The 14,975-nt window shown below is 42.5% G+C and overlaps 1 protein-coding gene across 13 annotated transcripts in view; it reads right to left on the bottom strand.

Annotated features, from left to right (window-relative positions):
- MICAL3 (microtubule associated monooxygenase, calponin and LIM domain containing 3) overlaps positions 1–14,975 on the bottom strand; it is a 293,552-nt gene that overhangs the window by 148,030 nt on the left and 130,547 nt on the right. For 7 of the 13 annotated variants that reach the window (XM_014529900.1, XM_014529902.1, XM_014529903.1 and 4 more), the window contains 7 exons: positions 12,058–12,254; positions 9,839–9,951; positions 9,681–9,743; positions 9,050–9,220; positions 7,239–7,322; positions 4,027–4,125; positions 1,873–1,929 (listed from right to left, as the gene is read on the bottom strand). In XM_014529900.1, the coding sequence (XP_014385386.1) occupies positions 1,873–1,929; positions 4,027–4,125; positions 7,239–7,322; positions 9,050–9,220; positions 9,681–9,743; positions 9,839–9,951; positions 12,058–12,254 (784 nt within the window). The remainder of the gene's footprint in view (positions 1–1,872; positions 1,930–4,026; positions 4,126–7,238; positions 7,323–9,049; positions 9,221–9,680; positions 9,744–9,838; positions 9,952–12,057; positions 12,255–14,975) is intronic. The other 6 variants (XM_014529906.1, XM_014529907.1, XM_014529908.1 and 3 more) reach the window with 3 other exon arrangements.

The following is a 14,975-nucleotide window of genomic DNA, read 5'->3' as shown; positions in this document are numbered from 1 at the left end:
AAGCAGACCTATTGCACTGCTACTTCAGCCCATACTAACTTCATAGCTTAGAGGGGTGACAATGTGAATGTCACCAGCCTCTGCTCAGCCAGCTCATAGGCTCTCAACTCAGCCAGCACTCGCAGGCCCAAGGAGGAGCATGGGGAGATCACGGTAGAGGAGTGTGACCCAGTAGAAAGAAGACAAAGCTTCCCCAGGGGTGGCAGAGCAATGGAAGCTAATGGGGGAAGGGAGGAGTTGAGAAGATGGTGGGGCAGAGGGCAGGTGAGTGCACAGGCACAATTAGGGGATAGTGGAAAGTCCTGCAAGAGAACATAAATGACCCTTAAAAACATCTAGACAGGAGCCTGCACTAAAGAATCTGGAAACCAGCCTTTTGGTAAAATGAAGAAAAAAACTCCCTGCAATTTTGCTCTCTTTCCTCCTGTGCACCGCAGCCCTAGACTTCTAATATTCTCTCCTTGCCCACATCTCCTTTTATTCAACATACTTCTCTCCATTCTTCATTTCACAGTTTCAGTAAAAATCATTAAAACCTCATTAAATATGTATTCCCCAAAATGTAGGTATTGCCCCGCTCAGTGAAAATGGCTAGTTTTCTTTTTGAGAAGTATATAGCCCGGGAAAAAGGAAGACAGAGGCTAGACACACACAGAGCTCATGAGAGGAAGCAGTCCCAAGACTGAACAAAGCAGAGCTGGGCTGTGGGTGAGGAGATGAAAAGGACCCCACTCTCCACTTCAGGAAGTCTCCTTCCTGCTGCCACAGCACCTGGTACCAAGTGCTCTTGGCAGTCCAGACCGCCTGCTTTTGGCTCAGTGACAAGGCACAGGAAGATAGCACTACGGCTAACTTCCCAATAGATCTGAGAAGTAACTAGATTTGCTGCTGAGCCATAATTATACTTCTCAGAGAGCAAAGGCAGAAGGGGAGGTAAAAGTTTTTAAGAGACCCATGTGAAATTAGCAGCTGCACAGCTACAGCCACTCATAGGTCATCTTTATGGATAATAATAACAACCAAAAAAGTTTCATAAAATAAGCAGGCTTTTAAAATGGGCCATCTCTGCTTTTCATCAAATTATACAATGGCCAGGTATAAACAGTAATCTCCCCCTTTAGTTTTTCAAGAAAGACTGGCTAAACCCTTTTATTTGCAACCCCATCTTGTTATCACCTTCTTTCCCCTCTGTCGTCTTCATACTTGAGAAATCCCCACATCAGTAAGAATTCTCTCAGTATTTCTACCTCAAGTTACTCCACTGTCAAAAGAGCTAAGCAAATGCCTCCTGCCTTTTGATCTAGAGCAGAGGTTCTCAACCTGTGGGTCACGACCCCTTTGGCGGTCGAACGACCCTTTCACAGGGGTCGCCTAAGACCATCCTGCATATCAGATATTTACATTACAATTCATAACAGTAGCAATATTACAGTTATGAAGCAGCAATGAAAATAATTTTATGGTTGGGACACAACATGAGGAACTGTATTTAAAGGGCCAGAAGGTTGAGAACCACTGACCTAGAGCCTTGCTCTAAGTCATACCTGGTAGTCAAATGCTATTCTGCCACTGACACATATATTGGAATGAGAAAGGTGGGCAGAAATGGGAAGTCACTGGGCTTTTAGAACAATACAGACTTTCAGGATCCATACCTTATCTGAACTCTGGGTGGGTGAATGCTACCTGCAAGGGTCAACACTATTAGCAAAAACAAAACAAAACTCTGGCTCTTGGCTGGGTGACAAAAGAGTGCAAAAAGCAAGGGGAGAAGGGACCATCCCCATCCTCCCCCTGCCCCCCCACCCCTCCAGCGTGTTCCATCTGTGTGGCTCTCAGCAGCATCCCATGCCATGGTTCATGCTCTTTTACCCTCTCATGATGGGGACTCTGCTTGCCACAGCTGTCAGCATCAAGATCCCTGTATGTCTGTTGGCAACAAAGTAGAAATTTAAGCTCCTTCAAAATGCTCTATTTGGAACTACTAAGTGACAGTGCCAGAAGTTTAGAGTTCATTTCAACACAAATCCACTGCCTCCCACTAAGCCCCATTCCAAGGAACCACAATCCCATCTATATCAAACCCGGTGACCCAAGGACAACTTTTGGTACAGCTATTTTGCCCACCTGGGCTCCCATGAGGTCAGCTACACAATAAATAAAGAACTAGTTAGTACAGCCCTGGCCGGTGTGACTCAATTGGTTGGGCATCGTCCTGTGCACTGAAAGGTTGCCAGTTTGATTCCCAGTCAGGGCACATGCCCGAGTTGCAGGCTCGATCCCGGGTAGGGGGCATGCAGGAGGCAGCTGATTGTTGTTGCTCTCACATCGATGTTTCTCTCTCTTCCACTCCCTTCCTCTCTCTCTCTAAAAATAAATAAAAAAATCTTTTTTTTTTTTTTAAAAAAAACAAACTACTTAGTACCAAGGTGGAACACACATATTTCTTTCACAGGGTGGTACAAGATCAGAGGCATTAAGTGGGAGGTTTAAAAGGAGAGTTAGGTTAGAAGGGTGAAGCTTTCCATAAGACAGCATAAAGGGAAGGTGGGAGGTGAAAACTGGCTGGAATACATGACTGCTAGAAAAATCCAGAGGGAAGTGCAGGATGGGGAGTGGTTCCTTCATAGGAACATGGGACAAACACATACTTTTGTCAAGGGAGAAGAGGACAAAGACTAGAAGTATTTTCAGTAAGCAGGAAAATACACATGACTGCGTAGGAACCTGTAAGACATGAACATGGCTGCCTCCGCTGACTTGAGGCAACCACTCAAGCAGCAATCCTGGGGATAGGGGGACAGGAATTGCTGCTCCTATCACTCTTTGGATAACTGAAAATTCACCTATGGCCTCGTACTGGTGGGAAACTGATCCAAAGCTTCCGGTATGGCTACTCTTGTCCAGAGCTCATGAGCATATTGTCTCCACAGGCAGGATGAGGCCAGAGTTTGGGATCCAGAGTCACACCACCCAGAATCTGTTTCTGGATCCATCTGTGTGACCTTGTACAAATTACCTCCCTACTCTATGACTCAGTCTCCTGATCTATAAAATAGAGATAATAGTACCAGACTTGTAAGGTTATAGAAAGAACTGCTTAATGTTACATGTAAAAAGAGCCTAGAATACTACCTGGGTCACAGTGAATGCTCCTAAATATTAGCTCTTATGTAGAGATAAGGGACAGGGTAGCACTACACCTACAGCAGCTTAGTTCTTAGATCTAGGGGCACAGGCTGGGCCTTTAAAAATCAGACACATTATGGAGGAGTCACTTTTAAAATAGGCCACCTTAGTTGAGAAATGCCTTCCCATAGATCCTAAGTTTAAAATTTGTATTTTATTTTATAGCAATATACTACAAAGGTCAACAAAGCGATTCTGTAAATATGCTTTATGTAAGTGTATTTGCCACAAATGTATGCTTGTCATCCTTGTTAACCTTGTTGCTCCAGTTAACTCTGCTATAAAGCAGTTTTGAATGATCTGCCTGAGTGTTAATGGGGTGGATGGGAAGGGCAGGTGTTTGTCGGGAGAAGTTGGATAAGCAAAAGGCAGGGTTCTCAAAATCAGAAGGAAGCAAACTCATAGAGTGAAGCCCTATTAAAAGCTTCCAAAGTTCATCTTAGCTCAATCTCCTTGGGTAGCAAGGCAAAAATGGCTGCTTTAAGTAGGGTTATATAAAAATATGTTGCTCTCCAGGGTTTTTGGATCTCATGTCTGTGACAAATATAGTTTAAAGGTTAGTTTGTGATTGTATGGTTGTATTCCCATTACATGGGACTAGATTAAACCACCCAGGGTTTGAATGTAATTTGTACTCTTCTGAGGTCCAATCAGGAATTTGCTCATTTGTAGCAATAAAGGTTGCTACTGCTACAAAAATGGTTTCTACAAATGGTTTTTCTATTTTTTTAAGTTATAATTGAAAGCAGGGAGTCCTGATTTAGTCTCTACCCTAGCTACCTACAAAGGCAGGCAGGAAGACACAGATAGGACAATGGAACATGCGGAGGAGATCACCTGCTGACTGCCACGTGCCCGACAGGGAGGTGGAGTAGGGGGTGGAGAGAGTGCAATCACTTTTTTGGGGCAGGTCCGAGAATGCTCCTTTTCCCGTCGCTTTTATACCAACAGACACAAACAGAGAGAAGATTGGTAAAACAGTGGCCACATTTAGGCTGGTTCTGGAAGGATGAAAGGGTATTTGTAAAAAACATATCAGAGGCCCCCTTCCCTGCCCCTCCATCCTCAACAGCAAATCACTGCATGGTCAGGGAGGGTGGCGTGTCACAGTTTGTCACTGGTCTCCAGGTCAGACTCCCGCTGTTTGTTAGGTGCAGCTGGTCTTGGGGACAGACTTGCAGTGTAGTACTTTCTAAACACCAGGGATCAAGACTATATATCATCAAAGTTGGAGGACTGAAGAAATGAGTTTCGTTATAAGTAGAGAGAAAGGGCACACAGGCCACCATCAGAAGGGAGTCATGCAGACCCTTCCAATGGCTTATCACCTGCCACCCAACAGGAGCAGAGCAGCACTCTCCCTCGGGACCAACTATGAGAAAATCTTGCCATTATTTCCTCTTCTGAGTCCCCTCATACTCAAAAGGTTCTGGAAAACTACCAAAAAAAAAAAAAATGCAAGAAAGTACAGGAAATAGGATATAAAAATTAAATATCTTCCACTACCTGAAAACCATACCTATGTCTACAGATTATCTCCCCATCTTATCCCTCTCCAATCTTGTCCCATCTTTTTCCTTGAGAAACTATGATTGAGAGAACCCTGCAGGACTTAGTAAATAATCACATACTCCTAGGTCAGAGGAATCCTCGCTTCCTTGAGCCCAGAAAGACTATGTGGGGCCAGCACACAGGTCTGAGAGAACTAGTGGGACTAGGGAAGCAGTTCCCCTGTCTGTTCCCACTTCTCATGACAACCTTCTTGTAAACTAAGGCTGGATAATGAGGAGTTTGCCTGTAGGATGCACTTCTGAGATCAAAAGACAAAAGGGTGGAGAGGGAAGAGCCAAAGTGTTTACACAGGAAGGTAAAAAACAGAAGTCACTGGTAAGCAGCATTATTATTCATTTCCCTCTCATACTATGACCTAAGTAAAAACTGGCCCTGGTGCCAACTCAGCCATCACTACTGTGCTTGCCATACCCTCCTGCCTCTCTTGAATCACTTCAAGAGAAGCACAAAGTGAGTCATGATAAGGTGCTGCCAGTCAGCCCCTGCCCAATTCCTAAAGGGTGTTAAATGAGGTCAGCAGTCAGGGTGAGTCAGAAGCAGAGGGCCCCAATGCACCATTGGAGTCCCTCTGTCCCCAGGTTTCTGTAGCATCTGGCATTGCCTTCCAATGTTTTATCTTTTTAGAGAGAAATTTACAAGGCCAAGATTCATGAAAACATTCCTGCTTTAGTGTTGAGAAAAAAATTAGATGTGAATACAATACATTTCACATGGATGTAAGAACTGTGAATTATAGTTCTTTCACAGCCAAGTAAATTTACAATTCCCAACTCTATATAACATGAAGCACACAGGATCTCACAGGATTTTCATTGCTCATAGTTTCTCACTTTTTCACCCAGGTGCTCTTTCTAACTGTCATCTCTGGGACCCACTCCACAGAACCCATGTTTGAATTTAATGGCTCTAGTCTGCTGCCTGCACAGCTCAGCAGTATTCTACTTCACTAATTTTGACCAACTATTTACCCAGGTGACAAGCTAGCTGTTCGTCTCCATGTAGCACTGTGCATGAGGCTAGAGGGGCCAGATCCTTCACAAACATGAAAAACACAAGAAAGCCCATAAACACTAAGCTCCTGATATCCCTCAGGATAGCTGCATCAGGCAGTGAGCGGATGTGCCAGTCTTCACCAGGACAGAGGCCTCAGCTGGGGCAGGCTCCTCGGGTCACACATCCTGCCCCTGGGACTTCCCCGCAAGCTCACCCACAGTGACCCAAACACATGCCATTGAGTCATTTATTCACCCCTCTGCATGTATTTAAGTTACCCTCCTTTCCTCTCTGCTCTTCCTCTCTGCTGCCTTTGTGAGTACTGTGAGAATCGGAAGTTCAGGAAGTCTAGGTTAGAGTTCATGTTCCCCTTCTGCAGATCCTCAACTGAAGATTACCTTTTTATTATACCTTCCACCTAGACTTTAAGGAAAGGGTGAGGAAAGAAAATGGTAAATTTCTAATGAGCACTCCTGCACAAATCTCCCCCAAGCAGAGGGAAAGAGGCAGCTTGGCTTCATGAGTTTGGACATTGTTCCCAAGCTTCCATCTCAGCCTCATGAGCTTGCTTTTAATGCAGCATATTATTAAAAGAAAGGTTAGAAAAAAACATTACCCACCCAGTCACTTGTCAGTGCTTCCCAGCAATAGCTGTCACTCTATAACATAAGAAGGAATTGAAGGCCTATTCCTTTGACCTCTCAGAATCTTAGTCTTAAATGATACCAACCCACAAGACAAGTCCAGTGCACTCACTGGAGCAAAAACTTGTCAGCTGTGATGTGGAGGAGGTACAGTACAGGCCTCCAGTTCCTTTGATGTTTCCTATTATCAACCAGTGCCATTCCTCCTCTTTCTGTCCTATTCTGTACTGCTTATGAGAAGCAGCTTTCTAGGAGATCCTACAACTAACTACTTTAGTGAAAATTTCTAAAAAGAGTATTTTAAATGTATACAAAACACCAAGAAAATGCCCATTTTTCTCGACCTAGTTCAAGGAGAGCCTAGGAAAGTCATCTACAACACACAAAAGCAGCTTTATAACAAGAATCTTTGTCTAGGTTCTGAACCAAATAAAAATTATAGTTCAAGATGATTTCTTGGATAACATTTTCCTATTAACATGGTCATAAGCACACATATGAACAAGAAGTCAACTTGGAATAAACGCTGTAATAGCAAAACCCCAAAGGTTAGGGTACCTGAACAATTAACCACATAGCTTCAGCTAGTTTCATAAAATTCACAGCCCACCCTGCTAACTGGTTTCTCAAATCCTAAGGAGTTAAATAAATCATGCAATACAAACAGTACTGTTTATTATACTTTTACTAGAGTCATTACTCAAATGGGCACAGAGATGTCCTATGCTTGAGCTGGGATTCTAGAGTGCAGGCCTCTACCTTGGCTGGCTCAGAAGAAGGAACAGGGTGGGAAGGCCTGGGGATGCAGCACCCATTCTGGTTTTTGAGCAGTTCCTTTACCTGTTTCCACTGTGGGGTGGGAGCAGGGAGACCCTGCTCAGGTAGGCAGCAGGACGGCTGGCTGACCCCACGCTCTTGTGTTGGCTGTGACACACAGGCCAAGTATGGGTAGGGGACAGGACATGGAGACAAAACAAAATAAAATATATTAAAGTAGAAGACAGAAAAAAGATACTTGTGGAGGATAGACATACATCTATATACTGGGGTGGTGGTGAAGACATAGAATTCTTAGAAAGCTTTGCTTATAAAGGAAGCAAATACCCTGCTCCCCAAACCAAAAGCAAATGTAAACAAATAAAAAAAAGAAAAACAGAAGCTGTAATTATCATTATCCTTTTCCCCAACTCAATGTTATGAGCCTAAACTACTAATTCTGATTTGGAAAACTAATCTTTCACTCAAAATGAGGAAGCAACTATCTCTTAGAGGCAAACTTCCTCTAATGGAGAATAATTCCAGCCTTCCCAAGGTGGGTGGGACCTGGGCTGCCAGAGCCAACAGGGAATGAATATCATCATCTTCTCTGTGAGCCATAACCAATGGCTAGATGTGAGAAGTTGATTAAGGCCAGACTCCAAGCACAGTCAGTATGTCAGTGCCCACCCTAGTCTGTCCACAGGAACATTAATGCACGTGGAGAAGATGAAGAAAGAGGGAAAGGATGCGGAGGATGGGCTCTCTCAAATCACCAGGGAGTTTTACAAGAAACTTTCAGTGTAAATTTCAAAAACTCAGCATCTCCTCTTGCAAGAAGTCTTAGTGACTTTTAGATAAGCGGGAGGAGAGACAAGGCTCCTGTCCAGCACTCTCAGGCATGACTTAGAGGAATGCAAGTCAGTATCCATGAAGAATCTTTAAAATGTTCATATTCTCAAAAAAAAGAGTTCATATTCTCAACCTAGTTCAAGGAGAACCTAGTAAAGTCATCTGCAACACACAAAAGCAGTTTATAACAATGTTTGTTGAAGAGAAACGACTGAACATCTAGCACTAGAGGAGAGTTAAGAGAAGCATGGCACACACTAAAGGTGCTTGTAAAGAGTTTGAAATGATGTGGGAATACGACCAAAGTTACATGAAAAAAAGCAGAATGGAAAAGTGTATGTTAAAAATGACCTCAGCCCTAACCGGTTTGGCTCAGTGGATAGAGTGTCGGCCTGCGGACTGAAAGGTCCCAGGTTCAATTCCGGCCAAGGGCATGTACCTTGGTTGCGGGCACATCCCCAGCAGCTGACCTCTCTCACTCTCTCATTGATGTTTCTAACTCTCTATCCCTCTCCTTCCGCTCTGTGAAAAATCAATAATATATATACACACACACACACACACACACACACACACACACACATATATATATATAGAATGACCTCAACTATGAAAACAAGAATGCACTAAAGAAAAAAAGATCAGAAAGAACTATAACAAAATATTAACAGAATTAGAGATATTTTAATTACTCTTTATCATACTTTTAAGCATTTTCCTTAGTAAGTATGTATGTTTTTTATAATTTAAATGTGAATATATACATATGAATAGGTATATAGATATAAATTTAAAAATCCCTCTGCTGAATTTTGTCACAGATACCTCAGACCTGAATGGTGAGGATGAAGCAGTACTGAAAGCATGAGGAGCTTCTGAAATGTTCTCTTCTGCCACAGTCAGACATGGGGAGAATCAAACACCAGTCTCGAGCCCATGAGTCCTCGGGTCTGTAACATATCCCATCTCATTCAGCTGAAAAGCTACCTCATTCCTATGTAGTCAGATCAAGTGTGGATGAGCAAGGCGTGAAATGGGTTTACCTGTCTCCTTATGCCAGTGGATTGTGGAGGTGCATTCTCTTCAAACTTGGCGAGCAGCTGGGTTGCCATGTACTTCACTTTGTTCTGGTTGCTGAGTGTGACATCAGTCCTCCTGTCAGGCAGAGTGCTCACTAATGTGGATCTTCCTCTGCATACCCGGGACACTTCCTCCTGATCAATATTGACACCCAAGAACCAGCCTCTGTTAGTGAAGCCCCCAAATGCCCTTCCCTCAAAGGAAAAGTACAGCTAGGACCTGGCATGGTGGCTGGTATATCTGCTTTAGGTTGAGCTTAACAGCTCTCTTCAAAGTTCTAATCTCAAGATGGAGTACAAAGAGGTACTCAGACTTTTACTGGGATTATCACACCCCAGGAAAGCCAATGCCCTTTGCCAGATGTGTGATTCCAAAGAGACAGGAAAGCTCTGGTGCACATGTGTGTGTGTTCCCTTGGACGCTCTCCAAAAAATTAAACAAAGGCAAAAGCCCACAGAAAAAGCATCTGCTCACAAAAATTCTCATAAAGGGTGAATATAAAAAGACCTAGTAACACCAATTTGAAAATTAAGGTTTTAAGACAAAAAGGGCAATTGAGTATAATCATTCTAACAAATCCCATATAATTCTCACCTCTTCTGATTGACTGGTCTTTCTCCTCTTTCCAGCACCATCCAAGTCCTTTTCCTTCTTATCCTATACCAAGAGAGTAGCCAAACTGCATTATTCTAGTCACTGTATCTTGCCATTGGGTTTGCAGCTGGTAAAAAACAACAATCTTTTCCACTTACCTTGGGAGAACGCTTCCGAGAGATGGTCTGCCCAAGTTTGCTTAGGAAGGAGATGGGAGATTTGGTGCTGGCTATCAGGACTGCTTTCTCCTCAGCATTCAGGTCCAAGGCATCTGTGAACAGAAAGCAATGTTCGACGATAGCATTAGGGGGGCCTCAAAGTACTGACCAGAACTACCTTGCCTGCAGGTGGCTCCCAGAACCTCCAAAAGCTTGAATATGACAAGAGTATAGCAAAAACTCCCTGGGCTGTAGACCTCATGAGAATCATCTAACCCAGCGGTTCTCAACCTGTGGGTTGCGACCCCTTTGGGAGTCGAACGACCCTTTCACAGGGGTCGCCTAAGACCATCGGAAAACACATATATAATTACATATTGTTTTTGTGATTAATCACTATGCTTTAATTATGTTCAATTTGTAACAATGAAAATACATCCTGCATATCAGATATTTACATTACGATTCATAACAGTAGCAAAATTACAGTTATGAAGTGGCAACGAAAATAATTTTATGGTTGGGGGTCACCACAACATGAGGAACTGTATTAAAGGGTCGCGGCATTAGGAAGGTTGAGAACCACTGCTCTAAAGGTTCATTTGCTCGGACAAAAGTATGAGGAACTTAGCAGGACATTTCACAAAGAAAATGCATTCTTAGGTTTATACACTGAGCCTTCTTTTTTCCATCAACATAAACAATACCAATTCTTTCCCCATCCACGCCAGTCACAAAAACCTCCACTTTTGCTTTTCAAAAGTTGGAATTCACCCATGATACGAATTACAGTAGAGTGCTGAAGCCTCATCTTTGTGATAAAATTTTAGGGCAGAGAGAAAGGGAGGGAGGACAGGCAGCTCAGGGTCACTGGTTTGGTGTATGCATACCCCATGCACTTGGCTGCACACTGAGGGGGCTCTCCATGAATGTGTACACTGATGTTAGAGTTGTGGACTTCTGTTGTAAAGACTGTGTATCTAATCGGAAAAAGCTATAAACATCTATGAGAGTACATGGGCTGGAAGACACTGGTGAGTCACAAACTGTGGATTCCAATGTTTTATTAGTAATAATAGTAATTTTTAAAATAATTGAAACTAATAATATATTGTTAACATTTATTAAGTGCTTCCGTTTTGCAAACGTTCTTCTTAGCATATCACAATCTAATTATACATAGAAAAAGCCCCATTTTACAGATGGGGAAACTGAGGCACAGGAAAACTGAGTAACTAGCCTAAGGTTTAACAGGTGTTAGTACTGGGATATAAACCCAGGTCAACACTCTTAATCATTATGCGATTCCAAGAGACAATAAATGACAACAGAAATATTTTTTGTAGCATGCTGACAGACTGAGATATTGGGCTGAGGAGAAAGGAAGATTTTTGGAAAACACTAAAATGTAGAAGAAAGAGAAGCCAGAGAAGGAACAGTTACCAAAAGAAGAGAATGAGGCCAGTCCAGTGCAGGATCACAGAAGCCAAAGAAAAGAGAGTTTCAGAAAAAAAGTTGTCATTCCTCAGTGCTGAACAATGCAAAAAGCCAAGGGCATAAGAGATGAGAAGTGAAAAACATGGATTTGGCAATTCTTCATGAACAAGGAGAACAATCTAGCAGAGGAATAATGGCAGAAGCCAGGTTGCAAAGTGTACAAAGTTTAGGCAACTGAGGAAGTAGCCCACTTTTTTTAAAAAAGGTGATTCAGCCAGGCCAGTGTGGCTCAGTGGTTGAGTGTTGACCTATGAACCTGGAGGTCACAGTTTGATTCTGGGTTTCAGACTCGATCCCCAGTGGGGGGCATGCAGGAGGCAGCCGATAGATAATTCTTTCTCATCACTGATGTTTCTATCTATCTCTCCCTCTCTCTTCCTCTCTGAAAACAATTTTTTTAAAAAGTGTATATATATTTTTAAAAGGCTGGATCAGAAAGAAAGAGTATGAAAAAATAATAGTCAAGAAAAAAATTCTGGATAGGAATGATTTTTACATATTTATAGATATAGTGAGAAAGATTTGGGTAAGAATGAGTGGTTGAGAAGGAAAAAAACAATGGAGCAAAATCCCAGGGACTTACCCTGATAGCTGGCCAGTAAAAACAGAGTTAAGTACAAGTTTGCTTTTGTGGGTGCTCATGTAGGATACAGGGAAAGAAAGAAAGCCAGGCAACAACAGAGAACACGAAAGACTCCCATACCAGAGCCCTCAGTCCTTACCGCTGGAGGGGAGTGAGTCCTTGAACATCTCGTAGAACTGGGTCAGGTACATCACCATGGACAGCTTGTCAGGCTCCCCGACCGAGGCCATCTCTTTGCCTGTCATGATGGGAGAAATGCCCAGTTCCTTTTCAGCAATATCAAAGGCCAGTTGGTTATTCTTCTCCACATTTTGTTCATCCAAAGAATCAAAATCTCTGAGAAACAGGATAAGGAAAACATATCAAGATGGAGTGCTTGTCCCCACACCAGAAAACAGTATCAAGAAGTCACTTCATGTCTTTGTTGCTCAGCTAAAATCCTATGTGCAGTGCTTCACTGAAATCTGAGAGCAAACTTGAAATATAAATCATCCTCAAAGGAGAAAAAATGATTAAAGAAAAAATGATAAAGAATAAAACAGAGGGAAAGTTAAACTATCCTCATTTTTCTAATTACAGAAATTTCTTACTAAAATGTAAGCTCAAGAATAGGAACTATCATTAATATGTATTCCCTTGCATCTTGTGTGTGATCTGTATTTATTTAACTTAACTAGAAGTCCAATGCACAAAACTTGTGTAAGAGTAGGCCTTCCTTCCCCCAGCTGCCAACACAGGCTTCTCTCTGGCACCCAGGACCCGGGCTTGCTTTCCTCTGGCCCCGGCTTTGTTGGGAAGGATGTCCGGTCTAATTAGCATATTATCCTTTTATTATTATAGATGTTAAATAATGATAAAAATCCTATTTGGATCAGACTATTTTTAAAGTCCTGGGACTATTAGGCATAGTGTCCTTTGGACCCGACAAGCTATTATAGATGTGCTAAATCACCTCTGATAAACCTTACTCAGCCTTCTACTTGAAGGGGAATTCCAAAACTTTCCTCAAAAGATTTTTCCATTGCTAAATGTCTTAAAATTTCCCAAGTATTTAGATGAACAAACATTTCCCACCGGATTTCAAGCTTCTTACTACTCAATCGTAAGTAACAACTGAAAGCGTTCTTCTTCAGGTGATTTCAGATTAACTGGGCAGGCCTTACATTGTGCTAACCTACTAACTCCATTTCAAAAAATTCCTTAAGTCTCATAATCTACAGGCTCATCCTGAATGACGTTATTGTGGTCTAAACAGTGCCAAATTACCTACTCACTGCTCTGCCTTCTGTTACAAGAAAATACCCTAGATCAGGGGTGGGCAACCCCTGGCATGCGTGCCAAACATGGCACGCCAGTAACTTTTGCTGGCACGCGAAACCCTCTCTTATAATCTTCCATTTACAATTTTTTTCTTAATATCGACTTTTTTATTTTTCAGATAAATTCAGTGTAGGTGCATCTTAGATAAATAAATAATTTTACATAACAAGTTATCTTAAAGACCATAGACATGGATTGACGAGAGAGGGGAAGAGCAATTTCTATGCCTCTGCCTTAACTCTCCCTGCCTTCCTAGATCCGACCAGTGTTTTGGTTTCATCCACATACGCTTGTGAATCTTTGTTCTCAGTGATGGATTTTGTTAAGTCTCGTAATAGGAGTAGCCTGACGGATGAAAGTAGTAGCTCGTGCATATTTCTGAAGGTCACGAAATATAAACCTGATGTAAAATCTCTGTCATCAGTGATGCAGCAGCAAAAGTCCCACTGATAATATCAAACGGAGTCATAAAGTTTTCTGTCGGACTATCAGTGTACATGTATACATTAAAAAATAAATGTATTTTTCATCATCATATACTGTGTTTTTGTTGCTCGAATGAATTTTATTATTTCTTCAAGGTTCTTCACATACGTACACCTTAAGAGATATCAAGTAGGCGTAGCATGTTCTCAAAAAATTAGGGTTGGCATGCAGGAGAATTTTGAGTCAGAGATTTTGCTGCTTTTGGCACGCACTCACAAAAAGGTTGCCCACCCCTGCCCTAGGTCTTCTCCAGACAGCCTTTGGTATATTCCAACAGGGATGTGTCCCTCACCCTACACTCACCCCTCCACCCCACCTCTCCCTGAGTTTTGTGGGATTGACAAAGTATCTTAGCAGAAAGTGCAATCCTTAACATAAGAGAATACCAATGAACCATTGTAAAGCAGGGAAGCACTAACTGTTTTGTTTTGTTGGTAGTGCCTGACATATTTGCCATCAGCCAGCCAAATGTTCTAGTCAGGTTTTCCTTATGACCAATAATATTTGAGAGATAGTTGGCTGAAACGAAGAGTTCAACCTGTGGCCAATAAATAGAGTTTTCCATTACATGAAGTTAATATACCCAGGTAGGTGTTAAAACCAATTTTTGAAGTCAATTACTTCTGATTTCATCCTTTTTTTACTGCCTTCCCTAGGGAATAGAACTGATTCACCTGGCCCTTCTTTAAGCACTTCTTTGCCATTTATCACAATCTTTCTCAAGCTCTCCCTCTTCCTCCTGACAGGCCAGCAGAGGACATTTGGCTCAGGCAGACTAGAAAGTCCTGAAGGAGAAAGTGGCCCCAGCCTCATTTCATGGAACAGCCTGCGGTCACCCTATCCGGCACAACAGGAGGCAGCCCCACCTGAGGGTGAGACAGCAGGCCAACGATAACAACGGCCACCTACAGCCCACAGCCTCAACGGCCAGCACTAATCAGTCTGAAGGACAATAAACTCCATCTAATCAGACTAGAACACTTACATCCCCCAGCCTCCAACCCTTGTGATTTTTGCACATAAAATTCAACCCCAAGGACAGTGGAGGCTGAGTCCTAACCTTCCCTGGTTGTGGCTCCACTCCCCATTCCCTCTAATAAACTTCCCTCCTGCTTGCTCGCTGCGTCAGCCTACTAGCTGTACCAGTTAATAATGGCGGATTTTGTAATCAAAGAAAACACGATAATTTCAAGAGAAACATCAAAAGTGCTTTATTCAAAGTAATGTCCATCGCTAGCTACACATTTCCCC

The sequence above is a fragment of the Myotis brandtii genome, unplaced genomic scaffold, assembly GCF_000412655.1.
Source record: "Myotis brandtii unplaced genomic scaffold, ASM41265v1 scaffold7, whole genome shotgun sequence".
NCBI classification, from domain to species: Eukaryota; Metazoa; Chordata; class Mammalia; order Chiroptera; family Vespertilionidae; genus Myotis; species Myotis brandtii.
This window is presented reverse-complemented; position numbering and strand designations above follow the sequence as displayed.